This window comes from Tamandua tetradactyla, chromosome 5 (assembly GCF_023851605.1).
Source record: "Tamandua tetradactyla isolate mTamTet1 chromosome 5, mTamTet1.pri, whole genome shotgun sequence".
Classification (NCBI taxonomy): Eukaryota; Metazoa; Chordata; class Mammalia; order Pilosa; family Myrmecophagidae; genus Tamandua; species Tamandua tetradactyla.
This window is the reverse complement of record NC_135331.1, coordinates 706,328-733,943: the sequence shown is the minus strand read 5'-3', so window position 1 is coordinate 733,943 and position 27,616 is coordinate 706,328. Positions and strand designations below refer to the sequence as shown.

Genomic DNA, 27,616 nt, shown 5'->3' with positions numbered 1-27,616 from the left:
AAAGATACGACATAAAAAATCTTTAATGAGTTAAAAAAAATTTTTTCTGAAGAAGCATTCCTTTCCTTAAGATTTTTAACTTAGAAAAGGTGACTTAGCATTCAATTGTGTAGTGGCTGATTTCATCATCTGAAGGAAGGAAGCTGAGAGCTGGGAGCAGAGTTTCACTGCATTGTGATCCCTGAGCATTGTTTTGTTATGTTGATAGCTGGATAGTTGGAAAGATGTTTGATATAACCCTTGATATAATGGAAAATGCTTAGTAGTCTTTCGTAGCTAGAGAATGTTTATTAGTCTCTTCACTCATGCAGCTTTGATGCAAAGTTCTTGATGGAATAGCTTGCTGTTGATCTAATCTCAAACGTATACGCTGTTAGTACTTAACGTTAATCAGACCTTTTCACTTTTACTTGCAGGAATGAAACAACTATTCCTAAGCATTACATAATGGCGCCACCATATGACCCAGTAGTGTGCAAAAGAAAGGAGGACTGGTTCTATGCGTAAACCCTGTCAAAACCCGTACTGTGGTTAAGACACAGCTGGTAAATCACTAGCTGGAAAAACAGGACTTACTGACTACACAGGAATGAAGCGGGTGCTTTTTTATTTTCGTTTTTTTCTCTGGACCCTTGCCATTTCTTTGTCTCCCTGGGCTATAAAGGCGAAGCCCCCTTTTCTCACTTCTAATTGGTCTTGGAAAAACTCCTCCAGTTTCTTACATGTGCATCTGTAATAAAACTCACCTTCTCACCAAAGAGACTCGTTTCTTTGTTTAGTACCCGATGGGGTCCAACTATTGAAAGCCCTGATTTTACGGTATCACTATCAAACTGAGCGGGAGGTTAATGTCTCCTAGTACTGGTGCATTTCTCTTCATTTCCTTTCCATACACTTTAGGTTCTGTTTTATGACGTTCAGTCATTCAGCAGTGCAACATAACCCCGTGCACTTGCGGATTTTGATACTACAAAGCGTCCTTTGTCATGCTTTTTGCTATGAATTCTGCCTCGACCGACGTCAAGACCCGGGCCACGGTGGCCCCAGCCACAGGGTGGGCCTTGCCCGGGCTGCATGGGCGGCGTGGCCCGGCCGGGAGGGCGGCCCGGGAGGGCCTCGCGAGGGTCGCCCAGCCCGCCAGGCTCCGTCCCTCGTCAAACCCCCTTCCCGCGAAACCTGGCGCGCAGCCAGGGGACTCTGAGCGGAGGCCTCGGGAGACGCAGCTTCCTTCCGGCCCGGGCCGCCCCCACGCAGCGGCGCATGACGCACTTCCTCCTGCGCCGCCGCCCCAGGCGCGCGCCTTTAGACCCGTTTCCGGCTGGGCGTCTCGGGTTCACCTCGGCCCCGGGGGTCTTCTGCCTGAGTGTTTTTGGACAGGGGCTTCGCGGAGGCGCGCAGGTAATACTGCCGGTAGTGTGCCTGCCATAGTAGGGTCTTGATCAGCTGAACCCCCGCTGTCTACCCGGGCCACGGACGGAGCCAATGAGGCCTCGGTCCCTCGTGATTCCTGACCCGACACTTTGGGGCCGCCGGCTAGTGTGCCGGTGGCTGGTTGGGGAAGAGCTGAGGAGGTCGCGTCCCTTCCTCCGGGAAGGCTCCCTTGGCGCCCTGTTCCTCGTCATCTGTCGAACCGGGTGGAGGAGGGACCTGCAGGAAGACCGCCTCCCTCACAGTTCTCTCCTCCCGCAGCCTTCGGGTGCTGCCCCGCAACCCCCAGGCGGGGCGCGCGAAACTGAACGCGGGGATGGCCGCCAGGCTCCGGACAGTTTCGTGTTGGGTAAGTAGGTTCTCTCACTTTTACAAAGCTAACAGCGTCTTGAGGATGGGCTCATTTCTGCACGGTCACAGATAGGGCGCGAGGTTCGGTGCACCCCGCCCCCCCACCCCAGTCCCTGGACCTTGAGAAGGACTCCTTATTTTCTGCTCTTTTCGCCAGGCGGTTTCAGCAGGTACCCTTTACTGCCAGCTGCAGATCCTGAAGTGTGAGGGAAATGAGGATCCTTGTTAAAGAAATGATCAATTTCTCCGGTATGTCATATTTTTCCACGCTCGTTTCCCTAATGGTCTTCTGACCTAGACCCTTAGCAGCATGTTAGGGAAAAGAGCCGCCTCTTCCTTCATTCATTTGTTTGATGTAAACAAATGTAAATATGTAAAAAAAAATACATATTTACAGAATTCCATTTGCATGTTGGACCCTGGGGCTGGTACTGATAATGCAGTCGTAATGATATATATTCCTTGTTTTAAAGGAAGAACAATTATAGGTGAATAGGTAGGGAGAGCAGGCTAGGAGACGAATTGAAAGAGAAGGGAGCAGTTTGAGGGAAGGGTGGGTCTGTGAATTGTTGGACTGTGCCAGTAGTTGATGGCAGGGAGGGAGAAGAGAAGCTTTCCAGTGATTGCTGAATTCTGACCTGGTGGATACGGTGGGTAGTGGTGACTTTTCTTGATACTGGAAATACTATTAGGAGGGGTATCCAGGGGAAAGAGCGCAGCTTTGTAGATATTGAATTGGCGATGCCTGTATATTTGAGTTTATAGCCTAGGGGGGAGAACAGTGAAGGAACCTGTATTAGCAGAAGCTCAGCATGTCAGGAAATTTGCTGGATCCTCTTCAAGGAGACTTTGGGGAAGATTGGAAGGACAGGTGGGGGAAGAGGGGCTGGGCAGAGACTGAGATGGAATGCAAAAATGGTGAGAGAAAGCTTGGAGACTGTATCCCTCTATATTTGAGAAAGGAGAACTTCAATAATGGCCATTATATGAAATGCCTCAGACAAGTATTTCATCAGACAAAAAGGTATCTCTTGAATTTGGTAGTTTATGGCTTTTAGGTGTTTTTCCAGAGTAGACAGTGAGTCAGGGGTCATATGGTAGCTTTGTGGAAGGTAGAGGAGTGCAGCATTAGGTTGTAGATAGTGGGCTGTAAAGAAATGGTTAAGAATAGGATAGACATTTTTTTTAAAGGTATTGAAGTGTGGCAGGAAGACTTAGAGTACCAGATAGAAGGGAATTTGGTGAGATAGCCTAAAATGATATGGTATTAACCTCAAAATCAATAGGATTTTTATTTTTAAACAATAACTGTTTAGAAAATGCAATGAGAAAAATTATATTTGTAACAGCAAGAAAGGGGTAAATAAGTGCATTTTAAATGTGCAGGATTTAAAGAAGACTTTAAAACTTTTGAATAACAGTAATATTAGCTACCACTGTTAGCTGGGCACCTCTTTAAGTACGTTGTGTATATGACGTCATTAAATTCTCATGACCCTGTGAGGCAGGTATGCTCACCTTACGGGTGAAGAAAATGGGGAACTGATGTTAAGTACCGTCCATGGCTGCACAGGTAGAGAGGAGTCCTCTGAGCCTAGGATTGTAGAACTAATTCAAACCCAGGTAGTATGTCTTCAGAGTTTGTGCTCTTGTTATTGCCTCTTAGAACCTAAAGGTCAGTTTTAAAAATGTAAGCCATTTCCTAGTTTGGGAGTGCATGTGTTTATTTTATTGACCATATATTATGCCAGATATTTAACTCAGGCAGCAATGGTGACCAAGACTGACAGAGTCCATGACCCCAAGGAGGATGTACTTTAGTGGGGCAGGGGAGAAGATCAGTAAACAGATGTCAGAGGAACATCATAAAGTTGCTAGTGTAATGCAAAAAACTTTAAAAGGAAATCACATGAGAGTCACTTTATATTGTATGGTCAGGGAAATCCTGAAGCAGCATTTCATTTCATTTGACTGACAAGAGCATGACCATTGCACGAAGATGATGAGCAGACTGGGAAAAGAATCCCAGGCTGAAGAAGCAGCTGACCTTACCCTAAGAACCATCGTGGTGCACTTGTCACGTGAACAGAGGACCTTGTGGCTGTGGTGGGGATGTGGAGTTTAAGCAGCCAGGGCCATGTTGTATAGGGCTTTTTTTTTTTTTTCTACAGGGCGTTTTAAGTGAGGTGAATGATTTGGAGTGATATTGTAAACATGCTAAGACATCACTGGAGTTTTTTTTGTTTGTTTTGAAATAATTTCAGAACTATAGAGAAGTTACAAGAGCAGTATTTAAAACTCTTATATTTAGTTTAAAAACTCCCATACACCCTTCATTCAGCATCCTCAGTGGTTAATATATGCACGGTTACTCTTTCCATCTAGCTAGCCAGCCACACCTGTGTGCATGCTGGCGAATGCACCTGTTTTCTTCAGGACCATTTGAGAGCCATTGGAAAATGTTAAGTGACGTGCTCTGATAGAATTCGTAAAGATTTACTAGCTGCTCAGTAGAGAAGGACCTGTAAATGGGCTAGAGTGGATGCAGGGTATGATAGCTTTTGCTAAATTATGCTTTACTCTTTTGTAGCAAGTAACCTCCAAATCTCAGTGGCATGTAATAACTAGTTTAGTTTCACACATGTTGCTTGTTGGCTGTAGGTTGGCTAGGACTCTGCTTTCTGTCATCTTCTTTGGGGATCCAGGCTGAAGCAGTGGCTACTGTCTGGTACATTGCCATTTTTGTGACAGAGAGAAGAGTATGATGGCGGGTACATGTCATTTCTACTGATACATAATTGGCCAGAACAAGCACGTAGTCAAACTTGATTGCAGCTCATCATTAGGAGCCTGCTAAGGGAATATTTTGGCAGAAATATAATCTTCCACACAAGATAACCAGACAAGTCGTAGTAATAGTTCAGAGAAGAGCTGATGGTAGTTTGGTGTACCAGTAAAGATGGAGAGACGAGAGCAGATTTGGGATGTGCTTTGCAACTATGTCCTTGTGGTTTACAGATAGTTTGATATAATGTTTGTGATTGGTAGTTGGGAGTGAAGTGGTTCTGAAAAAGTGATGCATTATGGATGACTTTTAAGTTCTTGGCTTGAACAGCTGGGTGGATGGGGTATTTTTATTGATGTAAGCAAACGGGTTGATGAGATGGGGGCAGAAGGAGGAAATTAAAGGTCTGTTTGACCATTTACATTTGAAATAGCTCTTAGTAATGAAGGTGGAGATTCTAATTAGGCAGTTGTTTAACTGGATTTCAGTTATATTCATCTAGGATTCTTAGGAGAGTTCAGAAGTACAGAGGGGACCTGTGGATACCCAGAAGTGGGGCAATGGAATGCTGGAGTCCAGTACAGAGGCCCAGAGCAGAGGCTGGGATCCTCAAACCTGTAGAAGTTTAGCAGAGGAAAAGGAGCTAGCAGAAGAGCCGGAGAAGGATTGGGAGGAGAGGCTGTGAGGTGGAAGGAACATCTGAAGATGATGGTAGGATACACTAGAGAATGCTTTAGTGAGAAGGAAGTGGCCAGCTGTCAGATGCTGCAGCATCAATAGATAAGAACTGAGAAGTGGGCCACTGGAGTGGGACCTGGGAAGGTGACTTGCTCATGGTATTTTGGTGGAGCAGTGGCTCAAAAGCCCAGTTAGAGAAGGCTGGAGATAGAGTGTGAAATGAGAAACTGGAAACATCAACTATAAAAAAATACCTACTGAATCTTATAGTAAAAATATTAATTCCTTTCATATTAATCAAAGTCAAAATGATACTAGTTAAAATGCCAACAATAGAACTGTGTTAGAATTTGACCACATATCTCTGTAGTTTATCTAGAAAAATATGCATGCCTGAATAGCCAGGATATTTCCAAAGAAGATTAATGAAGTAGAAGTCCGAGTAGATGGAAAAGTGTAATTTAACATAAAGTTGATACTCAAGAAGTAATAGATCTCAAACCAAATGGAGTCTGGTGCCCCTATGTGTTTCCTTCAGACTATTTACTGTATTTTAAAGTATAGATATAGAACTAAATCTGTGCTGTTTAATATACTGTAAAGGTAGCACTAAAGTCTTGGATCAAAAAATGATTCTTTCAATAAATGATGTGGCATACCTGGCTAGCTCTTTGGGAAAGTTTAAAAATTAAGTCCCTGCTTCTTTTCTTTACAGATTTAATTCTAGGTTTTTTAGATTTAAATCTTAAAAATCAAGTTATAAAGTTCTGGGGAAAATTGGGTGGTGGTGTCTTGAAGTAGGAAAGGCTTTTTCAAAGCATAACACAAAACCTAAAAGCCATAAGTAAAATACTAATTAAGTTAGTGGAAAAATATAGGTCATGTGTAAGGTGGAAAGTTGTTAAAAGATGAGAAGCATTAAATTAATTCATAAAATATTGATTTAATGGTATAATGTGTGAAATTCAGGGGCTGTAATGAGTAAAAGAGACACTGTCCCTGTTCACCTGGAGGTTACATTCTGTTGGGGAGACAGTTAATACAGGTAAAGAAATGTATTTTAAAATATAGTAAATAGTCTGAAGGAAACACATAGGGCACTGTGCTAGAGAATAAAAAGGTGCCGAATGGAAACTGGGGGTGAACATAATGCCAGACTCAGGGTACATAGTTCCTTGTGGAAATTCAGTGTGATTTCCTGTTCCCTAGACCTCTGTGGTCTGAATTATCCAGTGGCAGTACTTTGATTATACGCAGCAGTGGATAGACTGAGGGCCTTCTGCGTGTCTAAGTTATATCTTAGCAGGAGTTTTGACATGGCTGGGGCAGCAGATGGTTGACAAGGCTTGAAGTACAGATAACATCTCCCACCTGCCCCTGCTTCTGTCATTACTCTAGTTGCTAATGTCCCTCCCTTTCAAAGCCAGCTTTTTCCTGTACACTTCATTTTCTTTTCCCTGTCTTTCTTTCCCTTTTTCCTTTTCTCATCTCCACAGTGCCTCCCTTTCCTTCTTATTTTTATTGACACAAACTTTACATATATAATCGTGTATAGAGGTTTTTAGTTTGTGTTTTAATATGAAAATAGCTTTATTGTTTTCCCTCTTTAATATAGCCAATTTTTAATTGCATTCATCTTTTAGAAAATGTGATTTTAAGTAATAATCCTGAGCCCCTTTGACCCTTGTTTCCAGCCCCCCCTCTTCCTCTCTGCCCAGAGGTAACAAATTAGTAGCTTAAGGGGTTTCTAGCCAGACTTTTATTTAAAAAACAGAAAACACAGGGTATTTTATTTTCCTCTGTAAATTGTGCAATTTGCTATTTTCCCTCAAATTTATTTTAGATTTCTTCATAGTGATACATGTAGATCTGGCTTATTCCTTTCAATAGCTTCATTTTATATCCTTAAATAGGAGGGGCAGGCTTATGTAGCTGTTTCTTTGTGTGAGTGGGGCCTTGTGCCCTGTCCTGCCCTCAGGTATGTCCCCCAGCTTTTGAGCTGCTGAAATTTTCTGTTCTTTTTGAGACACAAATATCCTTAAATCTTAAAAATATTATTTGATTAAAATGATTTCTTATGAGTTTTATAGAGGAAAGCATAGGATTTCAGGTGTGCTTAATCAAACATTTAAACAAATGTTTTGTTTTTGTGTGAATAGGATCACACTGTGTATGACTGTTTTTCAGTCAGCCCTGTATTGATGAGCCAAGCAGGTATTTTGGGTGGCGGACCTAGAACATAGGCCTCTGCTAGCTATAGAGCAGTAGGCTCTCATGCTGGGATGCATGTAAAATGCATTTAGTTTTCATTCTCCTAAATTAAACTTGTACAGAATGTACTTATCTTATACTAATTTTATGATTATCAGCTTCCATACAGGGTTTACCTAAGTCTTTTTTCCATTGATGTATTTTTCTATTTCTGATTGTATTTTCTTTAGTTCATCTCATTAGTTTCAAGCTTTCTTAGTCATGTATTATATGTGTCTTGTCTATAAATACCATATATCTGTGAACTGTCTATCTAAAGTATGTATCTCTCTTAATGGAGGGTTTTTACTTATTTAGTACTAAACAGTGAATACTATTACAGTATTTGGAATTATTGCCATCATGTTTTGTGTTGTGGTTTTTCTAAGTAATCTCTTTTTCTTTTGCGAGCTCTGTTTTCTCATTTCTTGTCGTCTGTCAGATTTAATGTGTTATTTTTTCTGTATGTCTTTCTGCTGGTGTTTTGGAAATTGTACGTCTCCCTCTCCTTTATCTCTCTCTTTCTCTACACTTTTTTAGTGTTATCTTTAAGTTCTCCATATACACACTTGGACTTTTTTCTGTAAATCAGAGTCTAAAGTTGATACACTTTATTTTCTATCATTCTTACCTGTTTGTATCATACCTATCCTATAATAGTTCATTATTATTTTAGTTCAAGTATATGAGGAAGCGCAGTAAAAAATATTTTTAAAAAATTAATTTTATTTATAAGCACTCCATATCCACCAAACATTTACACCACCACCACCCCCATCCCCATTTACTGGTAATCTCTAATATTCTTTCTGGCTCTGCTAATTTGTTATTTCTAGACATCTCTTATAAGTGACACTATACAATATTTGTCATTATGTGCTTAGCTTATTTCATTGAACACTTCAAGGTTCTTTTGTGTTGCACCATGGCTCTGAACTTCTTTCTTTCTTATGGCTGAGTACTGTCCATTGTGTGTATGTACCACATTTTATTTATCCATTCATTTCTTGATAGACATCTGGGTAGTTTCCCCAACTCTTAGAAGAAAAAATGGGGGCAAATCTTCATGACTTGGGATTCAATAATGGATTCTTAGATAAATCTGACACCAAAAGCACAAGCAACAAAAGAAACGATAGGTCAGTTCAACCCCATCGGAATTAAAAAGTGAAAACATAGTCTACAGAATAGAAGACAGTTGTTGCAAATCATCTGTTGGGTAAGGGCTTAATAGCCACAATATATAAAGAACTTTTACAGTGCAGTAACTAAAAGACAACCCAATTAAAAATAGGCAAAGGACTCAAATAGATATTTTCCCAAGGAAGATATACACATGGCCACTAAGCACATGAAAAGATGCTCAACATCAGTAGCCAGTAGGGAAATACAAATTAGAACCATGAGATACCACCATAGCCATTAAAAAGTGGAAAATAACAGATGTTGTAGAGGATGTGGAAAAACTGTAACTCTAGTGCATGGTTGGTGGGAATGTAAAATGGTGCAGCTGCTATGGAAAGCAATTTTATGGTTCTTCAAAATGTTAAAGGTAGAATTACCATAAAATCAGTAATTTCTATACCAAAGGAAAGTGAAAAACAGTGTCAGCTACTAGTACACTGATGTTTATAGCAGCAATATTTATGTAATAGCCAAAAGGTGAAGATGTCTTTGTTCAATACTCTTTTAGATTTATCAATGTTTTAATGATTTCAACAATTATTGTTTTATCTAGCTTCCCACTAATTTCTTCAGTGTTATTTTTTCTTAATGTGTTTTTCTGTTTATTATAAACTTTTTACATTGGCTATTGTCTACTACAGTAAAAGATTCCAGATTTGTTTCTCAGTCTGGCCATTACCTTTTTTCTCATACCCTCTTTTTTATTTCTGAAATACTTTCAGTTCCTTGAATTTACCAGGTTCTGTTCTGTGTTTAAAGACTACATTTACAATCTCCCTGCCATTCCTCCTTTCCAGTCCTCTTCTTTTGCTGCTGCTTGGTATGTGGATGTAATAATTGAGTCATCTTAGATCTGTGGTTATCCTGGGAGTGGAAGGCAAGCAAAAGGAACCAAAAAAAATCAAAGGTGTTAGAGTCCCTAAAGCCATTCAATGCCATATTTGTCCTGGAGCACATGCCTCCATATTTCTGAGAATTGGAGAAAGATCTTTCCCCTACTATAATTTTTTCTTTCTGTAACGCACAGTTGAACCTAATTCAACAGTCTCCTGAATTGCTGTTTTCATACATCAGAGAATACACCATGAATTTTCCAAGACTGCTCACATGACCCTCAGTAGGGCCTAATCTGACACCCTTGTTTAAAATTTTTCTCTTCTCCATTTCTGTGCATAATGTAATGTGGGTATGTTTTTATCAAAGATTCCTTACACTGTTGCATTTGCATGTATCAATACTTATTTCTCTTTTCAGGATTGAAAGCTTTTTGAGGATAGAAATAGATTTTATTTTTCTCTGATATCATTGAAACCCAAAAGAATACCTGGCATATAGAAGTTCAGAATTTTCTTTCCCCTTTCAAAAAGTGAATGCTGGGTCAAGTGTAGCTCCATGTTAGAATACTTGTCTGACAAGTGGGAGACCCAGTTTCGACTCCTGGGGCATGCTCATGTCAAATATAAAAAAACAAACAAACAGTAAATGCTGAACAAAATAAAGGAGGCTCTTTTTTTTTGTCTGTGGAGGCACTTTTTCTCATTTTCCAGTTCCTGTGATCTTTTCCATGTTGCCTAACACAATCATATCCAATTGAATGGGTACGTATTGTTACAGGGATTATTGTCCTTCAAGGATATATCTGTGGAATTCACGTGGGAAGAATGGCAGCTATTGGATTCTGTGCAGAAGTATCTGTATAGGGACGTGATACTGGAAAACTATAACAACTTAGTATCAGTGGGTAAGTACAACTTCTCTGTGTAACTCAGATTGTTAATCATAAATTGCCATCTCGTTCCTTTTTTTGATCTACTTTGGGGCCTCTGAAGTGCTTTAATGATAGGGGCTTGAACTTCAGATGTTCTTCCCTATTTGATTTTCACCTCCTAATTGAAATCTTTCCCCCTGTGCAAATAAGCAGTTTCATTTTGTAGTTCCTGATGCTGTACCTTTTCCTATCTTCAGAATCCCTTAATTGCTAAGTATTTGGTCTAAATCCTTTGTGATTTTTGCATTAACAGGTTATCTTGGTACCAAACCTGAGTTAGTCTTCAAGCTGGAGCAAGGAGAAGAGCCATGGATAATAAATGCCAGCATTTCCAGTCAGAGCTGTTCAGGTGAGAATGCAGAGGATGGGATACCATGGAGTTGTACTCTGGTTGATCTGTGAAGTGTTAGCCCTTATGCAGTGTTATATTTGAAACTCTTAAAGGTTCTTGAACCATTGCACAGACTAAAGACAAATACCATGAACTCCTGAGAAAAGGAGATGACTTCATGCTTCACATATTTAGGCTTTCTTCCTTTGGCTTTGAATGGAAAGCAAAACTTTTTTCTTTGAACTTTGCACAAATTTTGCTTTTGAAGTTCATTTCCTTCTTCCTTGCACTTTTATTTCTTTGCCTTCTTTCCCTGGTCAGGAATTTCTCTTTAGTAGGCATCCAGGCCTTCAGAGAGTTTCTCTTTCCTCATTTGATGTGACTCATACCACTTGTACTTCCTTATATGTGTTTTCTCTTGCCTTCTGCTGTTGACTCCCTTACACTTTACCCACAGTTGTACTTCTTTCTCTCTCCCTGACCCTTTTATGAGATTTTATTTCTTTATTCTCTTCAAACTAATCACTTTGGAACTTTGAAATCATTACTTTGATACTTTTCTCAAAAGAAATCTGAAATCTAACCTGGGGTCACCTATGTTATTATGTGCTTTTATATATTTTCTGTTTCTCTGGCTCTTCTTACTTTTCTCTCTGTGTTCTGCAGAGGACTTTGTTTTCCAAATTTGGCTTTCTCTGCTATATTATAACTCCATTGAAAGGTTTTTCCATTATGAAGAGTTAAACACTTTTTTTTAATGCTGTAACATCAAAATTGACATCCTCATCCTTTTCTTCAGCACTGTTACCCTGTGTTTTATAAGTATGCATGACATACTCTGTGGCTTTCCCAGATTCAGGAACAAAAATGGTAATTTCCTTCCAAAATAACCATTCTTCCTCAGTTTTACCATTTTTGTTGCACTTCTATTCTTGTATTCTAGCTTGTTTCAGTTTGTAAAGTTGCAGGAATGCAATATACCAGAAATAGAATGGCTTTTAAAGAGGGAATTTTATTAAGTTACAAGTTTACAATTCTAAGGCCATAAAAATGTCCAAACTAAGGTATCCATAGAATCATACCTTGACTCAGGAAAGGCTGATGGGATAACAAAGCTGGGAAGGCATGTAGCAGGCATTTGCTAGTCCTTGGCTTCTAGTTTCAAACAACTTTCCTGGGGATGTTTTCTTTCTGCATCTCTAGACGTCTCTGTCTGTTTCAGTTCTGAGCTCTCTCTCAAATTTTCCTCCTTTTAAAGGACTCTTGTAAACTAATCGAGACCCACCTTGAATGGGTGGGCTCATATCTCCATCTAATCAAAAGGTCACAGCCACAATTGAGTGGGTCCAATTAAAACTAACTGTTCTAGTTTGCTAGCTGCTGGAATGCAATATACCAGAAATGGAACGGCTTTTAACAAGGGGAATTTAATGAGTTGCTAGTTCACAGTTCTAAGGTGGAGAAAATATCCCGATTAAAACAAGCCTATAGATATGTCCAATTTAAGGCATCTGAGGAAAGATACTTTGGTTCAAGAAGGCCGACGACGTTCAACGTTTCTCTCTCAGCTGGAAGGGCACATGGTGAACATGGCGGTGTCTGCTGGCTTTCACGTGGCTCTACCAAAAAGGGACTCTCTCCAAAATGTTTCCTCTTTTAAAGGATTTCAGCAAGCAACTCCACCTTCAGTGGGTGGAGATACACCTCCATGGAAATCATCTAATCAGAAGTTACCACCCACAATTGGGTGGGTCACATCGTCATGGAAACAATCAAAATGCTCCCACCCAGCAATATTGAATGAAGATCAAAGGGCATGGCTTTTCTGGGGTCCGCCACAGATTCAGACCAGCACATTCCACCCTTCGGACCCCAAAAAGACGTGCTCTTCCCAAATGCAAAATTACGTACATTCTATAACAATATCAGAAAACCTTAAACCTTTCAGTAGCAATGCAAATGAAGTACCAAATTAGAGACAGTATAAAATCTCATCAAGTCAGTTACAGGCATGATCTGTCCTAAGGCAAGATTTTCTCCATTTGCTCTGGACCTTTGAAAACTCATAACAAGTTATTTGCTGCCAACATACAAAGGAGGAATATTCATACGATACATGTACACATTTCCATAGGGAGGAAGGAACATGGGGGTCACTGGGCCCATACAGTTTCAAAAACCTGCAGGGCAAATTAGATTTCGAAGTCTGAGAATCATTTATCCTCAGGGCTTTGGAAAGCAGCAGTCTCACCCTTTCCAAAGGCCTACACAGAGGCCTGCCTTTCTCTGAATACAACCTTGGAGGACATTGGGGAGATCATCTTTTTCTTGGCTCCACCCTCTCCAAGCATCAAGGCTGCACCTGGGCTCTCTGCCATCTCCGGTGTATATGCTCAACCCCTCCATACGATGGCAGCCAGGCTCTCCCCAAACCCCAAGGAATGTGCTTCACCCTCTCCAAGGCCTGAGGCGGCATGACTCTTCCACTGCAAGAAGGTGGAAAGCCATCCTCTGCCTTTGGGGCAAATTCACCCTCTTCACTGACTTGGGTGGGTCCGTTCTCCTGGCCCGAGGCTTCTTGACTTCAGATCTCAGTCTCCGCGGTTTTACCTTTGAAGTTATTTTTCCTCCAATGTGTCGCTTCTCTGAAACCCCCAGTCTGGACTGGCAGCGGCTCTGTTTATACAGGTCCCACAGCACTCTTGTTGGCTTTCTATGCAGTAGTGTTGGATCATGCCCATCAGACATAAGGAGTTTCCACAAATCTTTCCTGGATAACTCCATGTCCGATCCTGGCTTTCTCTGAAATGGCTGAGTGGTTCCACATTTGGCCAAGACTTCATGTGGGACACTATTCTCTGGGGTTTCCCTTCCTGGAGGCCAGAATTTTCCAGAACTTTAATTTCTGGTTTCTTTGTACCCAAGAGTTCAGTTTTCAACTTATCTCTTTCCTGTTGCATTTCACTATAAGCTGCAAGGAGAAACCAGGCTGCACTTTTGACATTTAATTTGGAGATCTTCTCTGCTAAATATCCAAGTTCATGGCTTTTAAAATCTGCCTTAAAGCCAAAGCCACTAGTCAATTTTGCCAGATTGTCTGCTATTTTAAAACAAGGATTGGCTTCCAGTCTGCGGTAGCACCCGCCTCATTTCTGTCTAGAGCCTGGTCAGAGGTATCTTTAGAGTCCATGTTCCTATCAACAGTCTCTTCAAAGCATTCTAGGCCTTCTCTATCAAGCTCCTCACAACGCCTCCAAAATCTTCCCCTTATCCATTTAAAAAGCTGTCCTACCATATTTGGTATTTGCAAGCTGTACCAGCACCACCCCACTCCTGGTACCAAAATCTGTTCTAGTTTGCTAGCTGCTGGAATGCGATATACCAGAAACGAATGGCTTTTAACAAGGGGAATTTAATGAGTTGCTGGTTTACAGTTCTAAGGCTGAGAAAATATCCCAATTAAAACAAGTCTATAGACATGTCCAATTTAAGGCATCCGGGGAAAGATAGCTTGGTTCAAGAAGGCCAACAGCGTTCAATGTTTCTCTCTCAGCTGGAAGGGCACATGGTGAACATGGTGGTGTCTGCTGGCTTTCACATGGCTCTACCAAAAAGGGACTCTCTCCAAAATGTTTCCTCTTTTAAAGGATTGCAGCAAGCAACTCCACCTTCAGTGGGTGGAGACACACCTCCATGGAAATCATCTAATCATCTAATTGGGTGGGTCACATCTTCATGGAAACAATCAAAATGCTCCCACTCAGCAATATTGAATGAGGGTCAAAGGGCATGGCCTCTCTGGGGTCTGCCACAGATTCAGACCAGCACACTAACACATAGCTTCTGTATATGCATCTTGACTATCCCTGTCTGCCATTCATCTTTGCTGTTCTTGCTAGTGCACCTTTTTCTGTTACTATTTTATCCATTGAAAAGTATTTTCAATTTGTTCCCAGACTAGATCAGTATTATCTCATACTTGAATAGCTGTAATTCTTAGCCATACTTGAGATTTCTAATTTTCTCCATAGTTGTTGGTGTGGATATATTTTTCTACATACCCTATTGCTGCTTTTAGGAAATGATGTTTATTAAACATCTTCTTTTAAATTCATGATTCAACCAGATTGAAAACAATAAGGAATTTATAATCAGAAGTTACCTTTGTCTGCTCTTGGTTAACTCTACAGTGGCTTAATTCAGATACCTCATGGTATCAAGAATTAAGGTTCCTTCTCTCATCCCTCAGATGTTAATATTTTCATCCTCTGACATTAATACTTTCCTTGATTCCCTTTAGCATGGCAAGCTAGGTGCCTGAATTCTAGGCATCACATGCAGACAAGACAGGAATCAATAGCATAAGACCTGTTTCTTTCTGGAATTTCTTTTATTGGTGACCAGAATCTTTCCCTGAACCCTCCTGGCATACTCCTAGGAAAGTTCACATTCTTTTGGCTCAGTCTTTCGTAGTATGGGGAATGGGGTCACTAATGCAGACTTAATCTGTTATGCCTTGGGGTTCTGACTGTGGGATCCTGCCTATGCTGACCAAACCATGTGGATAAGAGAAGGATGGACATATGGCTGCTTAGAAAGAAGGAAGAAGAGTGACCTTTGGGTAAGCTCAGAACAGGGTTTATGATGGTCCATTTTCTTGGGTATTCAACACAACTTGCCCTCTTTCCGACTGTACGTCTTTAGGAATGCTCACATTAACATGAAACATAATTATCCCTTCCCCAACAGAAGGTGACCCATGTTCTCATCCTGAAACTGATTCGTTTCTAGTCCACAATCCCCTAGAATATGTGCAATACTGTCAGTCAGATACAGAGGAGGTCCCTGTGATCTGAAATGGCTGGGTGGTTCCACATTTGGCCAAGACTTCATGTGGGGCACTATTCTCTGGGGTTTTTGTGAAGACATAGAGTTAAAACATAAGTTGTCTTGTCCAAGTATACCCATTGGCGAAGGAACAGGGAAATGATCATTGAAGCTCCTCTTTCCAAAAGAAGGACGGGAAACTATGGTTATCACTTGTGCACTATGCACTTCATCTCCTTTCGAAAAAGATTAGGGAAGGCTTCTTTGCCCTCACGTTGGTGTAATTTCCATGATTAGCCAATTTTGCAACCCCTGGTTCTATCAGAGGACCTGCTTGCCCATTGATTAATGTGGTCCTTGGTACTTCTCTCTGAGAGGACTTTCCCTGTCTGACATCCTCTTGGTCACATCCATGATAAATTTAGAGAGAATGCCCTTTGTTTGGGCTATTTGTATAGTTTCAGCAGCCCACTTTTGTTGGTGGAAATTTGGGGACCTTTGGTGTTGAAGAGTCACTGCCTTTTGTCAGGTGTGGTGTCCCTTAAAAACTTACTTAGTAGGCTTCTTGTTATTTTCTTTTTATCTGATCCTGTTAAACCAGTACTGAAAACCAGGTCTTATCTAGGTAGCTTTTCAGCATAAGAATTTCTCTTTTCTAGCCATTAACCTTAAAAGGTTTTCTCACCACTTATCCTTCAGTGTAATGGCCTCACTTTCAGATACAAACCATAACCCAAATCATGGAGAGAGAGTTTAGCAAGAGGTACTGTGGAGAACTGAAGATCCACCATAATCTTGTAATGAGATTATTAAGATTGTAAAGCTGGCGGGTGTTATCCAAACAGACTCCTGCTGATATTTTCTTTTAAATCTTTTGTTTTTTCAAAGAGGAAAAGTTTATTACTAGGTGTGTAGTAGGATAGCAGATGGCTTGTCAGCTCAAAATCGGTCTCCCCAAACTGCAATAATTCTGATGGTTTTATAGAATTAAAAGATGGGCAGGTTTAGAGTAATGAATACAGTGGCCCCAGCTGATGTAATTGGAGGTGATCTAATTATTGAGCTTTGCAGATTGCTTACATGCTTATTCACAGAATATATATAAGAAAATGGCAGCCTTAATATGATGATGGATGTCATGTTTAGTAGTATAATGAAGTGTAGGTGAATTGTAATTTCAAGTCTAACGTACTGTGCATGTCTGGTGGGCCCACTTTGGCTAGATCCAGTCTTGGTTATCAAGATAACTTTGGACTTGGGGTGGATTAGTTCTGGGCTGACCCAAGACCCTTCATTAGTAAACATTAAGGGTTGTCTTTAGTGATTACAAAACTCTGAAGTTGAAAAGCTGGATAAATAGGTACAAATGAAGGTCAGTCACAAGGTTTTTACAATCACAGGGGCAGAGGATAAAGGCTGTACAATCATTACCAGAAACCAAGACAGCTGGATTACAATTTAGAGATTTCAGGTATTTTTCTCTATCTACTTCAGTATAACAGAAAGTAAAAGCAATATGTATGTAACAATTCAGTAAACATAATTATCCCTTAAATCCTCATTTCTCAGTTATAATTCTTCCTTCTTTTGCTAATTATCTTTCAGTCTTCAGGGTTATTTGGGGAATGACTCTTCTAACTGCTTCTAGGCTGACAAAGGACGTTATCATTAATGGCAGAGGGATGAAATTGGTTGTTGGTCTTGAAAAGTCTGGTATTTCTGCATTTTGGAGCTTTTCTGGCATTGGCACAATCTAGAGGTTTTAAGTCTCTGAAAAACAAAATATGTAAAAGTTTGTAAAGCCCAGTATGTCTTTCAGGGTTTCCAGGAATACTATTGTTTGAGGTTTGTCATATTATGGCAGTTTGCAGTCTCTGGTTGAAACTTGGATAAGAGTAACCTCTAGGATGACCTCTAGACTTGATTTGAAATCTCTTAGCCATTAAATCTACTTTTTTTTTCCCTCCTTTTGGTCAGTTAATCCACAATGCCAGGGCCAGGCTCATCCTTGGGACTTATGTCTCAATGCCAGGGTTCTGATATGTTCCATGATGTCAGGGCCAGGCTTACACCCCTGGAAATTATGTCCCACATAGGGGGAAGGTCAGAGTTTGGCTTAGAGATCACATCTGAGTAACAGCAGAGGTTTTCTGGGGATGACTTTTAGGCATTCATTATAAGTAGGTTCAGTTTGCTGTACAGTAATAAGTTTCCTAAGGGCAAGCCTCAAGATTGAGGCCTTGGCTTATTAAATTGGGAGTCTCTTTTACTTAAGAAAATATCAGGAATTCTCCAGGTGGGGAAGTTTAATTGTTCTATTTTTCCCAGTCCTTAAGGGACTTGCAAATGCTTTTTCATTTTCTGCCCAAAATACTCTGAAATGCATCATAGTATAACATTAACTGGTATTAAGATCTTATTCCTTATTCTAGGTTCTGTATCAAATAAAGCTATATTAGGTTGTTTAAGTGAACAGGAACTAGACAGATAAAATTAAATTTTCTCTACGACAGAAAATTGAAATTTTGAGACAAAATACACATTTTTCTTTTTCTCTCTACAAAGGTTGAATCTTTACAATACAGACAATATTACTTTTTAACTGATGTATTGATTTATCTTCGTTTTAACCAGATTAGTCTTTTTCAGGTTTGTTTGTTTTTTTTTTAACAGTTGCCGTATGGACTTATGCTTACTTTCAGAGGTGGAAAACTAAATCTGAGTCTCAGGTATTGCACAGATACTTAAAGTTCCAGGGAAATACTAGGTTATACAAAGAGCAAAGCATTTAAAAATTTAACGATAACAAAGTTTACGATGTAAGCTCTAATTTTTTTTTCTTTTCTTTTTTTTCATTGTAAACAACAAACAAACATACAAACATTCTTGACATATAAACATTCTTGACACAGTTACATCAGTGGCTCACAATATCATCACGTCGTTGTGTATTCATCACTATGATCATTTTTATTTAAATACATAACAACAAACAAACGAACATTCTTACCATATGATCATTCCATCCTTGGTATGTAATCAGTAACACAATATCATCACATAGTTGTGTATTCATCACCATGATCATTTCTTAGAACATTTGCATCAATTCAGAAAAATAAATAAAAAGAAAAAAGAAAAAAAACTCATACATACCATACCCCTTACCCCTCCTGTTCATTGATCACTGATATTTCAATCTACTAAATTTATTTCAACATATGTTCCCCCTGTTATTTATTTTTAATCCATATGTTTTACTCATCTGTTCATACTGTAAATAAAAGGAGCATCAGACACAAGGTTTTCGCAGTCACACAATCCCATTGCGAAAGCTGTATCATTATACAGTCATCTTCAGGAAACATGGCTACTGGAACACAGCTCTACATTTTCAGGCACTTCCCTCAGCCTCTCCAATATACCTTAACTGGAAAGGTGATATCTATGTAATGTGTAAGAATAACCTCTAGGATAACTTCACGTCTCTGTTTGAAATCTCTCAGCCATTGACACTTTATTTTGTCCCATTTCTCTCTTCCCCCTTTGGTCGAGAAGGTTTTCTCAATCCCTTGATGCTGAGTCCCAGCTCATTCTAGGATTTCTTTCTGACATTGCCAGGAATAAGCTCTAATTTTTATAAGCATTTTAAAATGAAGCTACTTTCAGAAAAAAAAACATTAGACGGTTGTTTTATAGTAATATACCATAGTAGTGGTTTTGTTCTGTTTCATTTTTACACATTTATCAGTTATGTTAATTAGCAGGTAAATATATAATTTATATATTTGTCCTGCCTTCATTTAAGGTTTTTCTTTTAAAAGATGGAGATCTGACCTGTAGCTGACCATGTATATTTATAGAGAAGCATTAGAGCAAAGCAGTGCAACTGACAAGTAAATTTGGCTGTTTCTATTTTATAGCTTTTTTTTAAGACTAACTGAAACCATGACTAACAACACCATATCAGTGTTGAACAGCATACACGTTAGCATCACAATATGACTTGGACAGTGAGAACGTTGTTAAGTTTTTAGGAATTTTATACAATCTCTAAACAAATGAATAATATTATTTTACCTATACAAATTTAACTAGCAACAGGATAGAAAATCTCTTTTAACTACTGTAATACTTCCCGATCACCTCCTAAGCAACAGGTTAAACTATTTTCATACCTTACTTTTACAGTGTGAAAGAACAAATTATTTGTAACAATTTTTCCTTAAGAGTGAGACTTGTCTTCAGAAATAGGGGATATGATAAGGCGAACATAAGCATTAGCACGGATATTATTCCAATGTAAAATCTTTGTTTTCTAGACAGAGTACTCAGATGATTAAGAAAAACTTAAAAAAAAAAAAAAACACGAACTTTGCATTAAGAGCAGACCAATAATCTGCATTATTTTAACAGGGAGAAAACTAAACTTTAGTTTTACCCAGTTTAACTCAAAAGCTTTTTGTTGTTGTTGAAATATATGATGAACAGACATCAAATTTAGTAAGCCTTCATTATGGCAGACAATTCACTTCTATAAACTCCTTTTTTACAATTCTCTATGTTCATTTAGGGCTTATAGTCAGCAGTGGCTACCACAAACAAAATTCATTTCCTTAAAGTTCCTACCACTTTCTATATCCATTCTACTTCCAGTTTTTATTTGTCCAAACTGCATGTAATCAAAAATAAATTTGATAAAAATTCACAAAGCTTTTGAAACTTTCATACTTCCTTTCAATAATAGTATTCATGAAGGGGAGAAGAAACAAATATAAAATAATGGAAGAAGGAAGAAATTTATGTTTGCTTTGGAACACAGGCATCTATATATTTTATACTCAGAATACACAAATGATTACAACATAACTAAAATCTTTCAATCCAATTCTTCAAAGGACAGAAAATCCCCAAGTTTGAAATATGATCAACTTTTTGATATTTAAGGGATTTATATCCAGAAAAAACTCAAGATTTCCACATTATTCCCAAGTGCTAAAAAATGCCAGGAATATGTTGGTTTACAAATTTAAACTCAGGCTTTAAAAAAAAGTTCAGAGCTCTGTTTATTTAAATGCTTTCTTAAGTCTTAAAAGTCTTAAGTCTTAAAAGTATCGTTTGTTTTGTGAGGTCTTCTCAGTTATTCTTTATCTTCTTTTAAAATTCTTCCTGCCTTTTTATTCCTTTATTACTAGTCTTATAATGTGCCCTAGAATATGTATATTGTAACTAGAATTTAAACTTTTTGAAGCTAAGGATTAGGTTTTTTTTTCTGCTTATGGCAGTATTTACTAGCAGAAATATATTGATTGACATTAACAAAGCCACTAACAAATTCAAATTCCACCATATACTGAGGTGACAAATGGCCAAGTAACCAAAAGCCAGATTCTTTGAAGTCCAGGTAATCAAGGTCCTTAAAAAATTCCATTTATATTTCTTACTAAGCATAACCTATTTCTTAAATAGAAAATGTTTGAAGCATTAGCATATTTTAAATTTTAGTATACTTTATGTAAGGCTTATTGTTACCAGGTACATTGCTCAGTTTATGTAATTTAACCCATCTAGTTAGGCTATTGTAAGAGGAATTTTGAGAATGGATTTATAATACTAGCTTATTTTATCGGTAAGCTTTTATAAATTTAGGGATAACATACCTAAGCTGAATAAAATCACATTTGTTCAGTTCAAATTTTTATCATAAAATTTATTTTATTGGAGGTTGAAAATAAAATCTTTGTTTTCATTATATTTTAAAATTACAGACAGTTTAAAAGTACATTGACTATCAAATTCTGGAAAATACACTGCTATTGTTTAGTTTGTCCCAAGTCTAAATCCAGGAAAACTTTTCCATATTTCTGAAAGACCTTTCTTTAAACTTACTGAAATTTGGTAATTAGATCTTAATCAGTTCCTCCTGTCCCAAGGCTATTTATATTTTAATAACGATTTGATTACTTTAGTTACCATTGCAAAGGCATTATTGGAAAAAAATAATATTAAAAAATATAGCCTATTTTGTAGCATTTTTTTATGCTTACTATATCTAATCTCCAGGCGAAGTAAAAAAAGAGTTCTAAACCATACTTCCCCCATCTTTCTGTGCCTAGCCCTCTCCCCATAACTACTTTAGGTGATTAGGCCTTCGGGCAGGGATAGGTTGCACAAAGAGAATGAAGACTGGCTTGATGAAAGTTTAAGGTGAGGGCTGGGCAGGGTTTGAGACTTCCTAAGCCCTTGTTTTAACTATTTCCAGTTATTAAATCTGTTTTACTAAAAGGTATGGTCATACCTTTTAGTAAAACAATTGGAAAGATCTTTGCTTCTTCCAAAGGTAGCCCTTTGACAGTTAGCTGCTGCCTTAGGGCAATTCCAGGGATGGTTTCTTTTAAATGTGCAGATTTGTTTACAGTAATTATAAAACTCAGGTTTTGAATCTTGCCATTCAGAGAGTTTTTTCTCTTTTGTTTTTACTCTTTTTTTACTTCAGAAGTACCAGTGTATTTAGAATTTATATAAAAATCTCAAAAAATTTTGAGGCCAAATTATGTTACAGAAATAAAACCCCTTTTCATAGTCTCATAACTAAAATATTTTCAAGTTTTAATACTAGTCCAAAGGTTCCCTTTTTAAAGAATTTCTGTTATCAGTAACCAATTAGGAACATTTGATCAATACAAATGCAGGAACATACCAACTAACAAATTTAAATAGACACTTAGCACTTACATTTAACACACCTAGACTGAATGTACCAGCTAAACAATTAAACAGATATTAACTGCTTAACACACCAATTGCCAGTTAAGCAATAAACTCTTACTTTACCTAGGTAATACCCCAGCAAGCACTTAAACTGACCTACTTAATTTCATGAAATATGAATTAACTGTTGAATTATTCATTTTTTAGGAGTATATTCAACAGAAAAATTTAGGGCCTTAAACCCTGTACAGCATGGTATCCAGAAAACAGAATCGTGTAGAGGGTAGAACAAAAGGGATTGTTCTGGAAGCATGACCCAGGCCCCTAGGTCTAGGGGACTTGACCATATTTATTCCCTAATCCAATTTTTTTTTTTTTTTTTTAACATGGGCAGGCCCTGGGAAGCAAACCTGGGTCTCTGGCATGGCAGGCAAGAACTCTTCCTGCTGAGCCACCGTGGCCTGCCCCCTAATCCTCTTTTAATCTGATTATGTCCGGACATGGAAGTGGAAAAGGTTTTTCTGTTTGAAGCTCTTTATGGCACCAAAAGTCTCTGAAGTGACAACAGAACAGAGAATCCCAGTTGCTGAGCCTCTAGACTAAATTCAGTCCAGCTGCCGCAGAAGGCTTGGTTACCTGGCTTCCCAGCTCTGCTGGGGCTCTAGAGCCTCAGGCTTTGTCCCGTAGGAGTCGCAAAATTGTTCCTGGACATAGATGGTGGATTCTTTAACCCGATGTGCTCAAATGACCAATTCCTGAGACACTGGGGCTTCAAAGAGAGAAAAAATCTATTACTAGGTGCATAGTCGGAGAACAGGTAGCCTGTCGGCCCAAAATCTACCTGTTTATTACCCCTCCCCTCATCATATTATTGGCTGGGCCTTGCAGGTGGACTTTCCATTTCGATTGCATCTCCTTTCTAGACCTAATTAAATGTGATCTGCTCCAGGGCTTAGTTTTGGTATCTTTTTTAATTTGCACTTGCTCTTTAGATAACTTCATTCAGTGTCATGTTATTTAATACCTTTCATATGACATGTATAGCTTTCACAAAACACTGAACTAAGATCAGATTGTTTCCTTGCTATCTCCACTTTGATGTTTAACTGATATTTCAAGTTTAATAATATCCAAAGCAAAGTCCTTTATTTTCCTTCCAAGCATGTTTCTCCCGCAATGTCTTCCATCTGCAAAGAGCAGCACCACCTTGCTTTTCAAGCCCCAAAGTTGGGAGTTATTAATTCTTCCCTCCACTCAGTTCCCACACCCAGTCCATTAGCAAATCTTCTTAGAATTGTCTCCAAATTTTCCAGATTTCCTCACTTTCAAGCCTATGGTTCAAATCACTGTTATTTCATGCTGGACTACCGCGTTGGCTTTCTAGCTTGACCCTCTGCCCTTCTCTTACAAATTTTTTTTTTTTTTACACAGCTTCAAAACTGTTTTTTTAAAAACACAAAACATGTGAGGTTATCCTCTAACTAAAATTCTTTGGATTAACCAAGAACTTTTTACTTTAATTTGCTTCCTGCTTTACTCTTTACTCAGTGAGTTTTGTCTATTTTGGCCTTTATTCTCTTTTGTAAATATGTCAAGTAGGTTCCCACCTCAGGAGCTTTGTACTTGCTGTTCGTTCTGTTTTGAATACTCTTGTCCTTAATTTTCTTATAATTCATTCATTCTCATGTTTAAGGTCTCATTTCTACCCTACCTAAACATCTTATCCTTGTTATTCTGTTTCCTATGAATTCACTTACTTTTTTTTTTAATTGTATAATATTACATATATACAAAGCAAGAAGGAAAAAGGCAACAGTTTTCAGAGCACTCTTCAACAAGTAGTTACAGGACAGATCCCAGAGTTTGTCATGGGTTACCATGCCATCCTCTCAGATTTTTCCTTCTAGCTTCTCCAGAACATAAGAGGCTGGAAGGAATAAATATTTTATCATTACAATTAACTTTGCATGTGTGTGTGTGAAAAATAACTTATATACAAAAAAGCAATAAATTTCAAAGCACAGCACAACAAGTAGTTGTAAAACAGATTTCAGAGTTTGGTATGAGTTACAATTCCACAATTTTAGGTTTTTACTTCTAGCTGTTCTAAGATACTCGAGACTAAAAGGAATATTAATTTAATGATTTAGTGATCATATTCGTTTGGTCACTTTTTAGTTAAGTAAAATCCTGGAATCATAAACATTTAAATATAAAATAAGTGGCATTGGTTTCTGGGTATAGACAAATTTTTTAAATATCTATTTTAAATACTAAAAGCTATTTTTGATCATTGCTAATTTACTAAGCAATATGAATCAGCCTAGTAGTTTTCAATAAGGAAAATTGATTTCAGTTGGTTTGGTTATTTTTGGTTTCCATGCCTAGATAGTATGGCTTATGTATGCTTGGCCAGTATTTATTTTGAATCACCAACATACTAAAAGAAAAGACTGACTCTATGGCTGTTCCAAAGCTCTTTAAATCCAGATCAGGTTCATGTCATGATTCAAAAAGTATGGTTTCTTTTTCTTTTTCTAGAAGGCTGGGAAGAATGGTACCAGAAAAATCAAGATAAGCATGGAAGTATTGAGAGTGACTATGCTTATAACACTTTTGGAAAACTTCACCTGAGCACAAGCCATGTTTCCTCAAGACAAAGACTCCACAAGTATAACAGACATGGAAAAGGTTTGACACAAAACTCAGGCTCTGCCAGAAGTTATATAAGAAAGAATTCCAATAAGTTTCATGGATATGAGGATTCATATTTTCTTAAGCATCGAAGAGTTCATATAGTAGAAAAAAACTGTGTATGTAGTGAATGTGGGAAAGCTTTTCGTTGTAAATCACAGCTCATTGTACATCTCAGAATTCATACAGGAGAGAGGCCTTATGAATGCACTAAGTGTGAAAGAGCTTTCAGTGCCAAGTCAAACCTTAATGCTCATCAGAGAGTTCATACAGGAGAAAAACCCTATGCATGTAATGAATGTGGGAAAGTCTTCTCTTTCAGGTCCCAGCTTATTGTCCATCAGGAAGTTCACACAGGAGGGAAACCCTATGGCTGCATTGAATGTGGGAAAGCCTACAGTTGGAAGTCACAGCTTATTTTACACCAGAGAAGTCATACAGGAGTGAAACCCTATGAATGTAGTGAATGTGGAAAAGCCTTTAGTTTGAAGTCACCATTGGTTGTACACCAGAGAACTCATACTGGAGTGAAACCCCATAAATGCAGTGAATGTGGGAAAGCCTTTAGGAGTAAGTCATACCTCCTTGTGCACATCAGAATGCATACAGGAGAGAAACCTTATCAATGCAGTGACTGTGGGAAAGCCTTCAATATGAAGACACAACTCGTTGTACATCAGGGAATTCACACAGGAAATAATCCTTATGAATGCAGTGAATGTGGGAAAGCCTTTGGTAGGAAGGAACAGCTCACTGCACATCTGAGAGCTCATGCAGGAGAGAAGCCCTATGGATGCAGTGAATGTGGGAAAGCTTTCAGCAGCAAGTCATACCTCGTTATACATAGGAGAACACACACAGGAGAGAGACCCTATGAATGTAGTTTCTGTGAGAGAGCTTTTTGTGGGAAATCACAGCTCATTATACATCAGAGAACTCATTCAACAGAAAAGCCCTATGAATGCAATGAATGTGAAAAAGCCTATCCAAGGAAGGCATCACTCCAGATACATCAGAAAACTCATTCAGGAGAGAAACCTTTTAAATGTAGTGAATGTGGGAAAGCTTTCACTCAAAAGTCATCTCTCAGTGAACATCAGAGAGTTCATACAGGAGAGAAACCATGGAAGTGCTCTGAATGTGGGAAATCTTTCTGTTGGAATTCAGGACTTCGTATACATCGGAAAACTCACAAGTGAGGAATCAAAATGATGCAGTGAATACTAGAATCATGTAGACAGGATACACAGAGCAGAATGTTCTAAAAATACCTTTATGTCAGATGAATCATATAGGAGAAAGTCACATTTTGAAAATAAATATACAGAAGCTGTTAGAAGCCATACAAATCTTTGTAGACAAGAGAATAATGGAAGGAATAAGGAGTAGTATATGTTTCAAATGTAGGATCATTTTGAAAATTTAATTCACAGAATTCATGAGCACCTTATAAATTGAATAAATCAGAAAAGGAGTTTCCCGTAGGTTGTATTACATGGGAAATCACTTTCCAGGTTTGAAGGTATGTTTTTTAAAGAGTACAGAAAATCTCCACTGTAAGTGGTAGACTTTCATGATTGAGTATGAAAATTTGTTTTAAGTATAAATATAGCAATGGTCAAAAACCCAGAAAGGAACATACTCTAAAAGTTGTGGGATATTTCATGTGACTTTTCTGAGTAACATTAGCTCTTAAAAACTTTGATATTTTTGAATGTAACTTTTTATACACCTATTTGATAGTTTGTGGGGTAATATCCCACATTCTCCACACTGTATGCTAAATACCAGCATTATCTTTTTATTTCTTAGCATTAGAATTTATAATAAAATAACAGCTCATAATGAAAGGATACATTTTCATTTCAAACAACTTTTTACTTCTTACTCAGTAGTCAACATAAGCAGGTTTAGCAGTTGTTAAAGGCTTCCTCTTAAGAGAACTCATCATAATGAATTGTTATTATTTCCTTGCATTTCAGTATCTGTTCCCCTTTCATTGGTAAAATACTCTAGTTTTCTTTGGAGAAATACCTCTCTGTTGTGTGCATACTTGTGGTAATGTCCTTTATACTAGCCAAAGGTGGGCATTAGGCCCATTGTTGGTAATAGGATCCTTTCCCCAAGTATTTCTTGTCTGTAGTTCAGTCTCACATGAACCAGAGGGGGAATGTGGAAATTTATTTATTCTTGTTCCAGAAATCTACTGAGATCATCAGTGAGTTCTTACTAAGTTTATTTCTAGAACAATTCTAGATACTGTTCCTTTTTGAGCCTGGCTGTCTGGCCTTCTGTGTGCTTCCTGAGATATTTCCAATAAAATATTTCTTCTGCATAAGAGGAATGAGTTTGTTTCTTGTAATTTGAGGCCTCTAATTGATAAAAGTGTTGCCCTGAAATAGTGTATAGGTAAAACACTATTCAAAAGAAAAAGGATTTCTACAGGCATACCTTGAGATATTGTGGGTTCAGTTTCACTGCAAAAAAGTAAGTCATACACATTTTTTTGTTTATTTGTTTCCCAATGCCAAAAAATACTGTTTTCATGATACTGTAAGTCTGTGAAGTATCACTGTCTAAAACAAAAACAAAACCAATATGTATGGCT

The 27,616-nt window shown here is 38.3% G+C and overlaps 1 protein-coding gene across 3 annotated transcripts; it reads left to right on the top strand.

Annotated features, from left to right (window-relative positions):
- The first annotated feature begins 1,282 nt into the window (after positions 1–1,282).
- On the top strand, positions 1,283–27,346 carry ZNF26 (zinc finger protein 26). 3 transcript variants are annotated; one of them, XM_077159490.1, is made up of 5 exons: positions 1,283–1,398; positions 1,690–1,777; positions 10,310–10,418; positions 10,699–10,794; positions 24,856–27,346. In XM_077159490.1, the coding sequence occupies exons 2-5, from the start codon at positions 1,745–1,747 to the stop codon at positions 26,205–26,207; spliced, it is 1,590 nt and encodes a 529-aa protein (XP_077015605.1). In that variant the 5' UTR covers positions 1,283–1,398; positions 1,690–1,744; the 3' UTR covers positions 26,208–27,346. The 3 variants fall into 3 exon arrangements, with proteins under 3 accessions (XP_077015605.1, XP_077015604.1, XP_077015603.1); XM_077159489.1 differs by having other exon boundaries at positions 10,292–10,418; positions 24,859–27,346; XM_077159488.1 differs by having other exon boundaries at positions 10,292–10,418.
- The last annotated feature ends 270 nt before the right edge of the window (positions 27,347–27,616 follow it).